The following is a 17,568-nucleotide window of genomic DNA, read 5'->3' as shown; positions in this document are numbered from 1 at the left end:
CTATATAGAAACTCAACCATAGCAAATAACCTGTGAGAAAATAAATAAATGTGAGAAATGTAGAAGGTGTCGGAATAAATTTTGGTTTGACTATCTGTTAACACCAAAAAAATGTGTTTTGGGGTTCTCTGACCCTTTAAAGTCAACTTGGAGCTTTATGACTGAGATTGTGAAAGCAAGGAGTAAGACCAGCTGAGACCTCAGAGTGTCTAAAGGAGCCTCTTTCAGAAAGCTCAGAGGAACAGCTTGTTTTGCCTTCTTCTTGGCGACTGGCACGCAGGACTTTGATTTGCAGGAAATGGCTCCCCTGAGGAAGTTTAGAGCGCTCACATCCAAAGTCAGAGCTGAGAGTGGAATCTGTTTAGCGTGTCTGCTGAATTGATGAGAGGCACAGCGGCGGGGGTGAGCACTGTGACATGCATGTCAACACGCCAGACCAAGCAACACCAGCTCACCGACCGTAACCAAACACTGCCCTCCACAGCCACGACAATGGGGACGAGTCACACACCTGCGGAAGCCACAGAACCTGTTCAAAACTCGAAAATTACACATCTCGTCTGTAAATAGATTTGAAGTGTTGAAAAGGTGTATAATATTTGCTGAATGCAGAAGAAATCAAATGTTTTGACGACAAAGCGTGAGCAGCAATCGGCAGGGAGCATGGCTCACTTTCACACCGGGTGAGAACGGGAGAGTTTCCAACTGCACCGAGCATGCTCTATCACCGGGCAGGCTGCCACTTCAGCTCTGAATGGGAGCGACGCACTTCAGCGCGCTTTAGCTTCCAACGCATCCCCATTGAAGATGAGGATGGGGGTGACGGCGCAGATGAAACAGTCAAACATCTCATCCAGAGCAAACTGTTCAGCCGCAGTTAGGAGAGGACTTGCCTCTGTTGGCAGGCTGACAGGAACATCAGGCAGAGAAAGCCAGGACAAAGGGTTTAAGCTTAGCTGGCAGAGGAACAAAGACAATCAATCTGGGAACTGCTGAAATTATTAAGACACTTTGCTAGCATGTAAGCTCTGCTGGAGAACACCTGCCTGACAGTTGTCCTTCAGGTCTCCAGCTGCACATGTTCATTCACAACTGTTCAAAGAGAAGCCAATTGGATTTTTAAAAAGATCCCAATCTGATACAGAGTGCATTTCATTGCACTATCATTTGTCAGTGCTGATATACACAGTTAAGACCAGAATCACAATAAGTTGGGTTGGTTAAGAATAAGTTAGAATCAGAATTCCAATCTTCTAAAATTAGCTAATTTTCAGGTTGCTCTGAATTCGTACAAGGGTTGAATGAACTCGCTCACAGCAATTTGGTCCTCAAAATGAATTTGATGGTTCATTAACATTCACAATTCTAATTAAAAGCCAACTGTAATTTTTTTAATGCCTAGTACTTATTGCTGCAGACTATTTTAGGTCTGGGAGGATGTAAAAATGCTCTATAGCCTGATCGGGTGGCTCACAGGAAGTCAGGGATATTTCAAAGACGACTGAGAAATCAAATGAGATACAAGAGAGATAAACAGAAAGCGAACGAGAGAGAGAGAGCTTCAGGCAAAAATAGGTCCATCGTAAGTCTGCTGAAGAGGCGTTTTCACATGAATAAATATTCTGCTCAAACACACCGGTTTTCCTCTTTAATGGCAGGTCAGCAGGGTTAATGAAATAAGATCCCTCAGCCATTCTGAGCAGATTCAATCAAGGTCAGCAGATATCCTCCTCCTGTGGTCACTCCTAACTTTGTGAAATAATTTCTGTTACAAAATTAATTAGTTAATTATACATTTGCCTCCCTTTGGAATATCCTACAAACAGTTCCAGGGAGGCCGAAACAATCAAGAGGATGAATGGGCAAGGCCCATTTTACTGTGTTTTCTACCCAACCTTGAAGACTCAAATGTTGGTTCAGACGCTTCACAGAATGACTTAATTTAGGGCAGAAAATTACTACAGCTAACGATGAGGGAATCTTTGTATTTGGCTTTCTAGCTTGTAAGGCATTAACTATTTAAAAATCAGTTTTCAGTTAAGAATATGCACATGTGCCTGGCTTTGTTCTACCAGTATGGAGCAACCGAGACTTTCCCACCCTCCCTAACTTCCGGGGAATGCACTTTAGTCCCTGCCCCAGCGGAGGTCTGCACGCCACTGCATTGCATGATACTGTAGTAACAGTGGACCAAAGAAAAGGACACATGGCGCCCTCTACTGCGATAATATGAAAAGAACGGGTGTGTTAAAATGCTGTCATAAACACAGTTATTAGGATTAGTTTAACCATCATTATAGGCTAACTATATATTATATATTCAGGACCAAATTTACCAGATGGCACAGGCATCAGCCATTGTTTACAAAATAATATTTAAAAAATACTAATGTAATTCTTTCTGCCCAACACCAAATGCACATCGCACTACATACATTACACCTCCTTCAAAACGTATTCTGTTCACTACAATTGCACTATATACACCATTACAATTAAGCATTTAGCAAACACTTATTCAAAATGACTCAAGGTACACTTCTAGCCAATATGTATGTTTTCTTGGAATCAAAAGATGATCTACGAGTTGAGCTACATAACTAAACAGGCCGTAATCCACCAAGTCTATTTTCTTGCACAACGAACTTGGACAGTAATCGTTGTGGCAAGCAGGACGAGTGGCGTGATTTTCTCACAGAAGAGCTTCCGAAGCATAAAAGGAGGAGTGACGACAGTGACACTCCGAGAGATGAGAGAGGACCAGGCCTGGAATTTATGTTATGTTTTGTTGATAAGGGAAGGAGGCGGGAACTGGCAAACGTTCAATAACTTTAGTAAATAAACAAACACAAAACCAAAGTGGCAGACCCTCACTCACGACTGCTGCACACACATAAACAAAACACAAGGTAAAATCCAGGCCTGGTCCTCTCTCGTACTTCACTGTCGTCGCTCCTCTTTTTATGCTTCCGAAGCTCCTCCATTAGAAACTCGAGACCGATGCAGGTGCTAGGATAGGTGGTCATTGGTCATTATCAGTCACGCCACCGGCCTCGCGCCGTTCTTAAGGCACTCTGCCACGTCCTGCTTGTCAAAAAAGTGATATGTCATACTGAACTGCACATGGAGTTTCCCCAATTTCATTTGTGGTCTTATCTACGCTGTTGGTAGTTTTAGTAGGAAAAACTGCTGATGTTACCCGTCACAAAGGTAGTAACCAATCAGATCAAGAAGGTTTACATCTCTCCACCAGCCAGTGGACATTCTAGGCCTCTGATAATGTCTTTTAGTTTTCCCTGCCTAATGAGGCCTAAACTTAGTTTGTGTCGTGTATTCCACCTATCCTAGCACTTGTCGCTTGTGTGATATGTGTACTGTTTTGTTAGTTGCACTGTCAGCTAAAATCACACATTTAATGTGCATATGCCTTGTACTTACACAGAAGACAATCCCAAAACATATTTGTTTATGCCGGGCTGAGCATTTATCTAGATTCTCTATTCTTTAACATCTCCGCAAAATAAAAAATCATGAGGTCTGCAGGAAGATATATCACCCAGTCTAATTTTGTATCAATAACGTAAAATGTATAAAGTCAAAAGTGTTAAAGGGGTCATGGCATGAGAAATCAAATTCACCTTGATCTTGTGACATATAAGAGGTCTTTGTACAATTTAAACATTCTTCAAGTTTCGTAGCTTAAAACATCTTCTTTGTTATAAACAAAGTATGTAAACGTAGCCCCTGATGATTTTAAGAGGACAGCTCTGCCAGACGCTGCTTCGGACCGATTGGTTCCCTGAAGTTTGTGGTTTGTCTCGTCAGATGCGGTGCCACTGTCTGAAGGAGCTCTTCAAATTGTCCCACAGACATCCGAAAGTAAGTCCGGCCATGATAAAGTTTTAGCTCCTGACAAGATTATAGCTACTCCCCTTCAGACTCTCTGTTGTTTAAGATTGAGTGCACCCAAAACCTTCTTTCAAAGAAAGAAAATAATTTTCTTTTAAAGAAAATTATGATCCAAGTATCCATGTTTTCTCAGCTGTCGGCGCGAAAGTTTTGGAATGTTGAAACTCTGAACGTCGCAAATTTGCGTCGCGGCTGATGTGCATGGTTTTGACGCGAACTATTCGCTTTTTCGTTTCGCTTGCGTCCGGTGTGAAAGGTCCTGAAGGTACGACTCCAAAAATGTGTGATCATTCAGTCGCTTATCGGCTGGCATGGCATTTGCCTAAACTGGATGTGAGTTTAAAATAATAAACCAGTGATGCTGCCTACACTGGATAAAATAATTAATTTGCCTCATGGAACAATCCATGTCATGACCCCTGTTGCTCTTCTGTCATTTTAGACTGAAAATTTGTACATTTTTTATTATTTTTTTACTTCATCGGAATGGTACGGAACTTGGCACTTGCTATGTAAAAAAATCATGGACATGATGTGAAAAGGTTCAATGTTCCTGAAAAAAATAGTCACACTTGTGCTCCTCAGTGGTAAAAAATGACAGAATTGGAAATGAATGGGAGACTAATTTCATATAGTGAACTCTTTTGGTACTGCGGGCAAACAAAATCTTTCTGAAAGCTAATTTTTTAAAATATCAAGCTCAAATTTGGAACACAACTTGTTTAGATTTATGATTTGATTTCATATCAAAATTGAAAATATAATTTTTTTGCATTTTTCATAACAATAAACATACAATTCTGTAACTTTAAGTTCTCTTTTTAAAACTTTTTTCACTTCAGCAATAATTTGCCTAACGTCGTCTTTAAAAAGAGAGCAGACTTAGGTATTTGCTCCAAAGCATTCAAGATTTACGACAGTGTAAGTTGGAAATTAAATTGTCAGGTCTATGCTCAAAACTTGAATAAATGGATTAAAGCCTAACTACTGCAAATATAATGTAGTATCATAAAATCCGCTAAAAATACAAATTATTAAATTAAAAGAACATTATCAAACTAAAATATAGCACATTCCTTTCATTAAAAAAAAAAAAAAAACGGTCATTTTTGACAGCCACACGGAGAGCACCAGAGGGTTAAACATGCAGAATGCAAAGAGTGGAGGAACATACAATGTACATCAAATGCAGTGAAGATCTGCCTCGTCTTCTCGTATGGATCTTCTGATGACATCTTCCTCCCCATGAGAGGCACAAACTGCTCCAGTGGGACCCCTTTCAGAGAGAGAGAAAAAGAGGAGGAGAAAGAATGCTGGGTTTATTACAAGGCTCTCGTCTGAAGTGCAGGTTCTTCCTTTACATGGCAGTCATCTGAAAGCACTGTGTTTAAAGGAGTAATATCTTTCTCTCTTGCCTGCAGGGTAGTCATTTTTTCTCTGAGTGCTGTTATTGAGATGAAAAGGGTAGGCCGGGGAGTTCTAGATAGAATTCTCACGAAACAGCAAATATACAGATGGAGTTTGGCGTGGGGATCTGGGTGGGCCACGCTGACAGTGATGCCTGAGAAACTGGGGGATAAACCTCTATTGGGAAAAGCTCAAATTAATTAAGAGATCCAAGGACAGACGTGACGGCTCCACTGCACTTTAAGTCATGCCAAAACATAAGCTGTAATACGTCCTTTGAGAATCCCACACCTAACGGACAAGTGATAAAAGAGTACTACGTGAACACAGAAAGGATTTCTTTCTAAAAGCAAGTTCGTAAGCAGAAGTGTACTTTTTTTCTGAAGAAAACAAATATGGTGCTTGATTGCTAAGGTGTTCCATGTAGAAAAAAAAAAGTCTCACCATCAAGTTTCTATAATATTCTGGTCCCTAGATATTTTTTCCATAAAATAATACATCTGATTGCTTAGAAAAGTAATAGTACACCTCTCATCAAGCTGCATGAATTGAGGTATGACATACAACTGTAGCACAAATGGCGATGGACAAGATACACACCAATGTTTCATAAAATTTAAAAAAAAAATAAAAGTCACAATTACTTAAGAAAATCACATTTTCTTAAAGTTGCTATATAACAGAAGTATAGCAAAAGACATCTTCTGTATTTTGACGCACATCCAAGTAAAATTCGAAAGAAAAAAATATAGGGTAATGAATCATTTACAATAAGATCAATAACATGCAGAAAACAGACTGGGGGAAATTTTATTTCATGCCGACTTTAATGTGTGCTGCCAAATTTTGATAGAATTAGGACAACTTTGGGCTTCAGAGATTTTAAACACCACATAACAGACATTTGCTTCTGCTATCATCACATAGCCATGAAAATACATATTTGAATTAAATTATAAAGGATTAGTTATACACACATTTTGCCCTCCAATTATATTATTCTATATTATCCACAATCTAAAAAAAGAAAAGAAAACTTTAGCATGTATGCCACACATCATGGACCAAGCCTGCATAAATAAATAGATAAATGTAATAATGGGAAAATAAATAACGGAATAAATAAGGGTGCTCAGATCGTTTATCATATGATCTGTGGTCACCGTAAAGGCCGATCAGATGACGCAAAACTCGCAAGAAAATCGCTGTATATGCGCATCTAAAATTGCTTCACTACATTCAACATTCTGGCAGTTCTATCAAGAATCTGTGATTTTGTTGATTCTCTTTTAACCTTTATTTAACTGGCAAAAGTACAAAAAAAATCCAATATTTTCACTTGACAACTTAATCTTATTTTGTAAATATAAACATATTTTGATTTTGAAGACTGCAACAGACTCCAAAAAAGTTGGGACAAATACTAATTGTTGCAGTTTTGCACATGAAATTTTTGCCCAATCTTGCCTGATACAAGACACAAGATACACGTCCTTTTCATGATGGGCCATACATTTTCAATAAGAGACAGATCTGGACTGCAGGTAGTCAAGCACATCCCTTCTAGGGTGTAGAGTGTCCAGAAACCACTCTGTTGTTGTAGCACATGCAGAATGAGGCCTGGCATTGTATTGCTTCCCAGGAAAGATGTCATCTTGATGGTAGTCTCTGTACAATCCCAGTATATGTCAATGGTACCTCCACACATATGCAAGACAAGTCTCACATGCCGTTTGCACTGTTGCACCCCCATTTAACGACAGATGTTTCCTTTTGCACCTGTCGCTGATGAAAGTCTGGATGGTCCCTTCGGTCATTGGGACTGAGAACTCAATGTCAGTTTTTCCAAAAAACAAGCTGAAACATGAAGTCATCTGACCACTGCACACATTTCACTGTCTTTTAGACACTGTGAGATGAGCTCGGGCCCAGAGAACTCGGCAGCATCTCTGCATTGAACAGATGTATAGCTTTCTCCTTGCGTAACAGAGATTTGAGTTGCATTTCTTGATGCAGCGGCAGACTGTTAAGTGAGTTCCAGGCTCAACTGGAAACATAACTGGAACAGTTCTTTACTGTTCTTAGTACCGTTCTTAGAACCGTTCTTCCCAACGGTGGAAAAGCGGCTTAATTTATCCTAAACTTTTCCTAAAGTTTATCCTAAATTGCACCAAAGGTTTCTATGAACTACTGAGGCTCATGATGCTCTTGGGAAATGCGGCCCTGAATTGTTCCGTTAATTCTGTTTATTACAAAATAAAACAGACCTTCCATCCACTAGGTGTCTGGGTGTCATCAACTTCTAATCTGCCAATATTGTTGATGGTTTTGGGCTTGATGATGATGATGCTGAGAGGAAAGTTCACATAAGTAGCTGGATATAGCCTAATGTTTAAATTTCTTAAAAATCATGGTAGCTAGAAAATAATTAGACAATGCAAATAGGTAAAAATAACTTTCCAGTCGATCTGCCTGATCCTTGCTTAGTTAGATTTGACGTTTCTTCGTGAGCAATCAACCAATGATGCACTACAAATACGCAAGGACGGCCTCCCTCATTCAATTGGAACGCGGAAAAGTAAAAATAAATAAATATAAAATTAAATGAACGCATAAATACATTTTGAAAATAAAAATAAATGAAAGAATAAATAACAGTTAAAATAATAAAAAATATATCTAAAAATAAATACAGAAAATAATAAATGAATGATACATTTAATTAATCCTGAAATTATTTATATTGTCTCAAGTAATGTATTCATTTATTTATTTTCCTATTATTACATTTCTTTGTTTATCTATCTAATTATTTATTTATTTTTCATTTCTGTAGGTTTGGTTCCTCCACATGTTTGACAACAAATCAAAAAAGACAAAGCTGTGCAGACCTCTTTAAAACCCATCTCTCTTTCTCTCTGTTTCCCTCCTGCCTTTAAACGATAGTGGTGCTGGAAGTCAGATCAGGGCTGACTGCCATTCACTGTGATAGAGAGACCATCAATCAAGGAAGTGTCAACTGGGTGGCCTGTACGTCCTTCCCACCCCTTTCTTAATTTCGGCTTCTCTACCGTCTTCACTACCTTGGGGTCTTTGTACGCTCTTCTTTCTTCAATTGGTTTTCTTCGCGCCACCCTCCCCATCTCTCTCACATCTGCTCTCCTCTTTTTTTCTGGTGACTCCAGAAAAGCCGCTGCCTGACTCAACACACACACAGGAAAACGTGCAACAGTGTTCTCGCCCAGAGCTCCTCTTTAAAATCATGGACATCTCTGATTTGATGTGCTCCCTCCCTTATCACTTCCGACTGTCATTCCAGACCAGGTTGGAAACCAGAATACAAACATTACATAGATGCTGAATGAATGTTGCATAAACAACATAGGAAGTTTTTTGGAGATTAAAAGACTAAATCTAAAGCTTCCGATCTAATCTAATGCACCATTTTGGTTAGTCGAGCATTTGTCTGGGCTTTTCAAATCAAAGCCCATCATAATCAAATATTTGCCATACAAAGTCTGGAACGAGTTCGTGTTTACAATCTGACTGCAGTTCAGTATATACCGTATGGCTGTGAGTTTTTCTGTAGTATTCTCAGCAAATGTTGGCCTTTTATGTAGGGATGCACAGATAATTAAAAGTCTGGTTAATACTGATTATCTAATAATTACTTTCATGTTATGGCCGTTAACCGATAAATGGTTGATAATACATTTCTATACATGCGCCATACTAAAATAAAATTTCTCATACTGTGAAATAAGATTTTGTTCATATCGCCCACCCATAGTTGCCACCCGTCGGGAGTGTTACGGGATACGGGATAGTCCAGTATTTAAAGGTAAAATTATGTGTCCCGTATCAAATCAATACAGGACGGGATTTGTCCTGTATTTTACAAAGGCCCACACATCATTGAATACCGGTAAACACATTAGGATTTTGCAGTGTGGAGGATACTAATAGCAAATATATAAAGAAATCAATTTCACAATGAGTAGAGAAGCATTTATGTGTGTTATGTATGCAGCTATATGTGATTGTAGCTTCTTTGTTTCCATAGCGACGGAGTCTCAAGGTCATGTGACGAGGGTGGAGTCGGCGGGGGGGAAAACACCGTGAACATCGTGTGTATTTGAATGAAAAAAATCTCGTATTGCGAGTCATTGACGCCTGCCGACCGGCAACGGTACATTGCAAAATTAACTGCAATAGGTTATGATTGCCCTTATTTAATTAAAAACTGGCTCAATGACCCAACCAAATGGCCGGAGGTGTCGTTTCCAAACATATTTTGTTATCTGGTTGAATCTATAGCCTATTATAGCCTATAACTCAATCAACTTTCATATATGTTGCATACTATAACTCCATAAAACCTTGTCACTTGTACGTATGATTCACTCCAAACTATTAATCCTTTTGTAAAACGGTGATCAGTAGTGCAAAGTTGCCAAGGGACTGCTGACAGTTATCCCTAACTCACAGACTGCAGTTTGTATTGAGTATAGACCTCGAACTAGCCTACTCCATATGTTCACGGCTCGCGTCATTGCGTAGCGATTGACCTCCTTTCCGGTATTGTGTGTTTATTAGGAAGGATGTAGAACTTCAATTCATAATATGTTTGTTTATGTGGCGGTACAGAAAACGACACAGCAACTCTTCGGCATGATTGTCCCATGTATTTCAATTAGCGCCAAGGCAATGTTTTCCCCCACGGGTTAAATTCACATCACGTGACGGGGCGTTCCCGGGGGCGTTCCCAGACCAACCGTCTGTATGTATAGGGCTGAACGGGAAAAAGTTATCAATGGGTCTGTCCAGTAACTAATGTTGAATGCAAGTCGAACTTCACAGTTTGCCGATAGGCATTTTCAGTTGCTCACTGTGGACTGTCTGACTTAGAAGGATAGTTCACCCAAAAATGAAAATTTATAATTTATTACTCATCCGCATGATGTTTAAAACCCGTAAATCTCTTCGTTCATCTTCGGAACACAAATTAAGATATTTTTGATTAAATCTCAGAGCTTTCTGTCCCTCCATAGACAGCTACGCAACTGAAACTTTGAGAGACGATCACTTTATATGATGAACAGATTGAATTTAGGCTTTTTTTTTACATATAATCATTCTTCAACTCACACATCAGTTGTGGTAAACGAAAGCTCAACCATGTTCATTTAACAAGCAAGAACCAGTGAGGTTTGTTCTTACGCGTCAGGCAAGTTCGGTTGAGCTTCTGTTTATGTTCGCTGATCAATGTTTATATGTGAATAAAAGCCTGAATTCAATCTGTTCATCATTTAAAGCAATCATGTCTCTTTCGAAAATTTAGACTAAACCGCTAAATTCTTATGGATTAGTTTTACAATCTCTTTATGGACTTTTTGAAGCGTCAAAGTGGTAGTTGTATAGCTGTCTATGAAGGGGCAGACAGCTCTCATATTTCATAAAAAAGAACTTCATTAGTGTTCCGAAGATGAGCGAAATTCTTACAGGTTTGGAACGACACGAGGATGAGTCATTAATGACAGAATTATCATTTCTGGTTGAACTAACCCTTTAAAGTAGCATGCAGCCGGTGACATGGATGTCCCTTATTTTGCCACACTGAAGGTGGCGACCCTAGTCAAATGCAAACAACTGATAATCAACAAACTATTATTCAAAGACAGACTAGGACTAAGACTTTCCGCAGACAAAACCTCCATAAAACAGTTTTGAAAGTTATGAGTTTTGAAAATGACATACAGTGCATGCCATACAAGGCTATCCCTCACCACCTTGTTTTTGGCGTCTACCCTCCCTGACTAAGGTCTATGGCCTAGTAGTGGTTACCACATGTGCTCTGGCACATTAAACTGTGGCGCTCATGCAGATAATGCATGTTTGAATCTATCTTTTATCATATCCCTAACAAAAAAAAAACGTCATAAAATAAACATCTGTTATTTAAATATCTTTCAATTATCCATTGTGGAGGCATTTCTGAATCACCAAAATCTTCATTCTGAAGCTTTCATGATAAAAATAGAGGCACGAGAAATAGCAATTAGGAGATAGCTAGCTGTGTGACCTTTTCACCATTTCTCGCTTATTTAGCAAGTGAAAAAAGAAGAAAGAGAGTAAGATAAAGAGAAAAGGGGTTGAGTAGGCTAAACAAGTGGCAGTAGTATTGTGAACGCCGTGTAGCACTGAAGCCTTAAGTGGCCTCTTTTCTGTGCGCTGATCCTGCCAAAGCATTTCACTACTGAGTCTAGTCAAGCCTCCCACATCACCACCAGCAACCCTCTCCTCCCGACCATCACTAATTTAGTAATCACATGAAATTCAAAAGAGGGGCAATTTAATTCACCATTTGCTCTGAGCAAGATTTAATGGTGGAATATTTCATCACACAAAGCATGCCACTTTAACTAGATTATCTTATGCTTTCCCACAGGGCAGCATACAAAAGCAATTTGCTTGTGGGATAAAACAAGAAACAAATTACTTACTAATCTAGGTCTTCAACCATTTAATGTCTCCTTCAAAATGCTGTCCTGCCAAACCCCCATTTTCCTCAGTGTTTCTGTCTGTCAAAAGGGCCTGTAGAAATCCTGTATGCATTTCACGGCAACATTATTTACCGCTGTTTGTCAGGATTTCATTACTGGCAATGTGTAAAAAGATTACACAGTATCTACGTCAAGCTCCTTTTCCTTTCACTTTGCCTGAGTGGTATAAAATTTCGTTTTCCACGTAGAAAAATAAATCAGGAGAGAAATTGTGCATATCATTTTGGAGTGCACATCAATGTGGGCTGAGTGTCTGCCGAAGGTGGATTGCAAAACACTAAAATACACAGCGATGGCATGTCTACAACTGTACAGAAAACTGTGATGCATTAATTCAATATGACAGGTACTATATTTTGCCTTTACCTGGACAGTCCTTATTAGTGCCATTCTCCATCAAGATATTTGTCTCTGACTGCAAGAGAACATACAAAATGACTGTTAAAATATGATTAGAATTTTTTTTTTAAACTAACAAAACATTAAGCAATACTCCTTTTTTTATTTTTTATTATCCAAGCCCTGTCAGATTCAAATTTTTATTCCATTAATGTTAAAAAAATTACACTATGTTATGATGAACAGTCAAATACATCTACATACTTGACACCAATTTGCCACTATTTAAGTAATCATGTATCTACTCAGTTAAATTGTTTTGCAACAATTATCTAACCATGACGTTGTCAAGTAAAATGAGATTGACAGGTTAAAGTATATTTTCATGTTCTTTGCATTAAACAACATGAGTTGTTGACTCTTGATTCTGATGTGTACATTGTTCAGGCCATTTGTCTGAATCGGTTTAACCAAATAATTGAAAAGATCTAAATCAAAAGAATGATTTGTTGAAGAATCGAATATTGCTAGTCAATATCCCAAAATAGAGTTTCAGAATATCCCAGTGGGTCTGCGTTACCCTTCCATCCACTACGTCATATTTAATTATTCAATGGCATCCATACGTTATATAAAAGGTAGTCATAGCTAGGCCTATATGTTATGTGAAATACGTTGGTGTTTCAGGTCATACAATTAATGTAAGCATGAATATGTAAAGCAGTGCATACATATATGCTGTGAGCATATTATAAATATAGAAGTACACCATATAAACATATTATTTTAGTTAAAGGGATAGTTCACCCCCCAAAAAAATGTCATAATTTACTCACCCTCAAGTTGTTCCGAACCTGTATGAATTTCTTTCTTCTGCTGAACACAAAAGAAGATACTTTGAAAAATATGGGTAGCCAAACAGTTGATGGGCCCCATTGACTTTTATTGTATTTGACCATTGTATTTTATTGTCCACACTTTGGAAGTCAATGGGGTGCATCAACTGTTTGGTTACCTACATTCTTCAAAATATCTTCTTTTGTTTCCGGCAGAGGCAAGAAATTCATACAGGTTTACAACAACTTAAGGGGGTGGTAAAATGCCCTTTACACAAGATGTAAAATACATCTCTGATTTCCGCAGTGTGTGTGTGTGTGTGAGAAGGTTTAGCACAAAATACCCCACAGATATTTTTATATAGCATGGTAAAGTTGTCACTTTTTGGCCCTTTAAATGCAAATGAGCTGCTGCAGGGGGCGGGGTTTCAAGAGCTCCTGTGTGTTAGCAGCTGCGATTACCTCACGCAGACACACTAAAATGACAGAAACTGTCCTGCCTTTAATGTTAAAACAGAGTCAGACAAAGATGGAGAGACTCAAGAAGAAGTGACAACATGTAGAATGCAACAGGACGTCTCTGAATGGTTAGTTGATGAATTTATGTTGCTGATGTGGAGTTAACTATCTTCAATTAGGATACTGTCATGGTAATCTATAAATCGCTCGTATAGGAACTGTTGTGAGATGCACACAGAGTGACTTTCTATTACATGTGAAAAGATGGATGCTAAAGTTTGAGCTGACTCACAAATGTACTCTTATACAACAACCTTTCCTCTTCTCAACATGGACTGTGTGTTCCCGGGGGCGGGGCTTATCTACATTTTAGGGTTGGTGATGTCAATTTGAACAATTTGAGTGTTGTAACTTTGCAGATGTTGTTTATGCTCAAACAGCAACATTTCACACTAACTAAAGTTAGAAAAGTAAAATAATACTTTACCACCAATAAATGATGACAGAATTTTCATTTTTGGATGAACTATCCCTTTAATATGACAGTAATGTATAATTTCAAGTGACTTTGATTTTCTGTAGGCCTACCTTTGATGGCTTGTATCCACAAAGCATGACAACTGCTATCTTAAGATCTTCTCTGGACAAATAACCTTTCTTACCCACATCACACTGATGGAAAACCTAAAGAATACATAAACATAGACATTACAGTCAGAGTTGATCTGCAATCTTGATTAAGGAGTACGTACGTATAACCCCTAAAGTGGTAGTACTAAGCATATGTTTCAGAAGTTTGATCTGGCAGTGGACTGTAGAGAGCGACCAAATTGAATATTCACAGAATGTTTAACACTGAACACAGAAGAAAGAAATCTGACTAGAGGTTGCTGTTCAGTAAAAGTTTGCATGAGAAATGAGCACAACTCTTCAGATCCTGGAACTTGGGGGGGATGCACTGAACGGCAGGCACTCATTTTTTTCATTGTTTTTTATATACATTTTATATAAAATGTATGTATTTATATGGTGAATTTGCATATTCATCCTAAGAATTTGTAACCAATAAAAGTAGCTTTTATTCCCGTGTGGAGGCTTCATTCGGAGTCTTTGAGCAAGAGCAGAGGAGTGTTGATTTAGGTTATATTCAACTATCTTTGCATCACACGAATAAAAAAAAAAGAATATGGTAAAAAGTGTAAGATCTGGTCAAAGAACGGACATTCTACATTAGAATTCAGCCAAGCCATGTAATAAACATATATATATATATATATATATATATATATATATATATATATATATATATATATATATATATATATATATATATATATATATATATACACACCACCACCACCCCCCCCCCCCTGCCCCCTCAGATGAAACAAAATGTTAGAAATTAAGGGGAATTTGGTGAACATTAGCCTAGTACAGTGCAAAAAGCATAATATACCAAAGCAGCTTTGTAGAAAACAAACACAACTATTTATTTAAATTATAAAATCTAAATTCACTGAATCAAAAGTTCAGTGACATTTTTATTTGTGCATGGTAGAAAGCAAATACTGATACTGACATACATTAAATATGGAAAATTGAACTACACGATTCAGGGAGCAGGCTAACGTTACACCGTGAACTCCGAAAAAAAGAGCGCCAGACATGTTCTCGTATAGTGAACAGCGACCTCTAGTCGCGGATTTCCATAGTTGTAGCAAGTCACCTATCTCGGCACAACTACTGTTATGCCCACACAATATTAGGCTACTTCTTTGTAACGATTGTAATGATTTACGAGGTTACCGTTCAGTAATAAGGTAACGACGTAAGCTACAAAATACAGTTAGCGATTTAGACCTCCCTCCCGAAACTGCTTTTCAGAGCCCGGGTGCCGGGAGAACGAGAGACTGTCAATTGCCATCCAATCACGTATCACTATTGGCATCTTTCCATCTATGTTCACAGCCAATCAATAAAGCCTAATCCCATAATCTCCGTCCCAGCTTCCAATTACTATGATCCATTTCCAACTTTTTTTTTTATACGTATGCATCGTATGCATCAATCACGTATCAGTATGTGTATCTTTACCTCACAGTTTACAGCCAATCAATAAAGTCCATTTCTGAAATCTCCGTCTCCTTGCCTTTGTTGACAAACAATCACTATCATTCATTCCCAAAAACTTTCCATCTACCTGACGGGGCATCGCCAGAGGTTAAGAGGTTTCCAGCGGTTTTGGGAAAAAAAGTTGAAACTTTACAGACCTGTGTCCAAGAACTGGTTTTACTTTGGATTTCACGTTACTACATCGAGGTAAGAAACCGACAATGTTATTATATTTAGTTAAGTGACTAGCACTAGTTAGCTAACGTATTACGTGTCGTGTACTAACGTTACAGAGAAGAACATCTTAACGTTTTGCCAGTTTCATTATTTTTAATGAATGTTTACAGTTTTACATGTTTATATCAATGTAATTAAGTTACTATCGTGCATAATGTATGTTATTACGTTGTTATGCTTAGATTAAGTTGGCTAAAAATAGCTAACCTATCATATAGATTACCTCGTACCGCTATATGTCTGAATAATGCCTAAAGGTAACGTTATTTAGCCTACAGTTTTGGGCGCCAGGTAAAATAATTTTGTCTGTTCATTTCAGCTGAAAATTCAATACATAGGCTAACCATAAAATTGCGCATTTATTAACATTAACATGACGTTTTATGACGTAATATGGGCATTGTGTTGTTTAAGTGATAATAATCATAATGTGGGCTAATTGTAAGCCTATGTAATCTAAATTACATGTAATAATCAGATTTTTATGGAGTTATGGCATATTATTATACCCACACACCACATATCCCTTCCTCCCAAAATATCAAACTATAACCTTCTCCAAAAACACTAAGATGAAATATGTGCTATGTGAAATAAATGTATGAACTTGATTACATACTTAGTTCTACTGAATAGTCATAAACTTTGTTGGAAGATGGCTTCCAAGCACAAGAAGCACAGGGCTATGAGTGAGGGTGAATGGATGGCCCGTCTGCGCAGATTTGCCACACAGGGGGTCTGGCCTTCTGAGGAGGGAAACAGACCGGCACCACGGCAGAAGAAATGGCATGACCTGTATCAGAAGGTAAACTTGGGCATGTATATAAACACAGGAAAGCTATGTAATATATAGAGGGAGCAGATAGTTATGATTCACTGTCATATGTTACAGATTGAGAAGTGTCCACTGCAACACAGGGGGCAAATGTCTCTGTTTGGGGGGACACAGACATGTGACTGTGGTTTCCATACAAAAAAGGTATAAGAAGTGTTTCATAAAACTGTGATGCATGTGTTGATGGTGTATTGTGTATTTTTGAATTTAATTTCCTTTTCTGTGAAACTGTAGCCTTCCAGTTTGGCCCCTGTGGCCCCTGTGTCATCCACACCATCCACGTCACCAACTGTAACACCAGGGCAGTCAGGAACAACATCTGGAAAGGCACCTTTAAAGCCTACTTTAACTTTGGCATCGGTAAATGCATGTCTTTGCAGATATTTGTTATCATATGTTATAGCATTTTAAAATGCTTCACATAATGTTACTTATTTCTTTTTGTCAGTTTACAAAGCCACGGTATGGTGGGGCCCATGGTGCAGCTTTAAAGCCAAACCTAGGTGTGGCAAGGACGCATGCAACCAAGGTATATAGTCAAAAAATAATAATTTCATTCCATAAAGATATGCTGAGTTCATCTAATCATTGTTACTGCAATACCTGATAATGATAGATTATTACAGTCAATATTGTAAACTGTGTTCTCTTAATCTTGCAGCCTATTAGCACTTCTCCATTGTCCAGCCATGCATCTAGGACACCATCTCCTGCTCGCAGTCCAAGGCTGTATATTCAGACTGTCTCCCCCCTGTCTCTTCCTCCTTCTTCTGTGTCTGAAGCCACCTCTGCTTCCTGTGCTCCAGGAGCTGTTTCTAGAGTTGTGAGAAACTCTTTAATTTAATCGTTTTCTTCACACTAATATTGTTTG

The 17,568-nt window shown here is 38.3% G+C and overlaps 1 protein-coding gene across 5 annotated transcripts in view; it reads right to left on the bottom strand.

Annotated features, from left to right (window-relative positions):
• Window positions 1-17,568, bottom strand: part of efcab11 (EF-hand calcium binding domain 11) — a 77,704-nt gene that overhangs the window by 45,521 nt on the left and 14,615 nt on the right. For all 5 annotated transcript variants that reach the window (XM_079633436.1, XM_079633437.1, XM_079633434.1 and 2 more), the window contains exons 2-4: window positions 14,102-14,197; window positions 12,246-12,294; window positions 5,084-5,185 (exon numbers count right to left, since the gene is read on the bottom strand). In XM_079633436.1, coding sequence (XP_079489562.1) covers window positions 5,084-5,185; window positions 12,246-12,294; window positions 14,102-14,197 — 247 coding nt within the window. The remainder of the gene's footprint in view (window positions 1-5,083; window positions 5,186-12,245; window positions 12,295-14,101; window positions 14,198-17,568) is intronic.

The sequence above is a fragment of the Phoxinus phoxinus genome (assembly GCF_949152265.1).
Source record: "Phoxinus phoxinus genome assembly, chromosome: 13".
In the NCBI taxonomy this organism is placed as follows: Eukaryota; Metazoa; Chordata; class Actinopteri; order Cypriniformes; family Leuciscidae; genus Phoxinus; species Phoxinus phoxinus.
The sequence above is the reverse complement of the archived record's forward strand: the minus strand, read 5'-3'. Positions and strand labels throughout refer to the sequence as shown.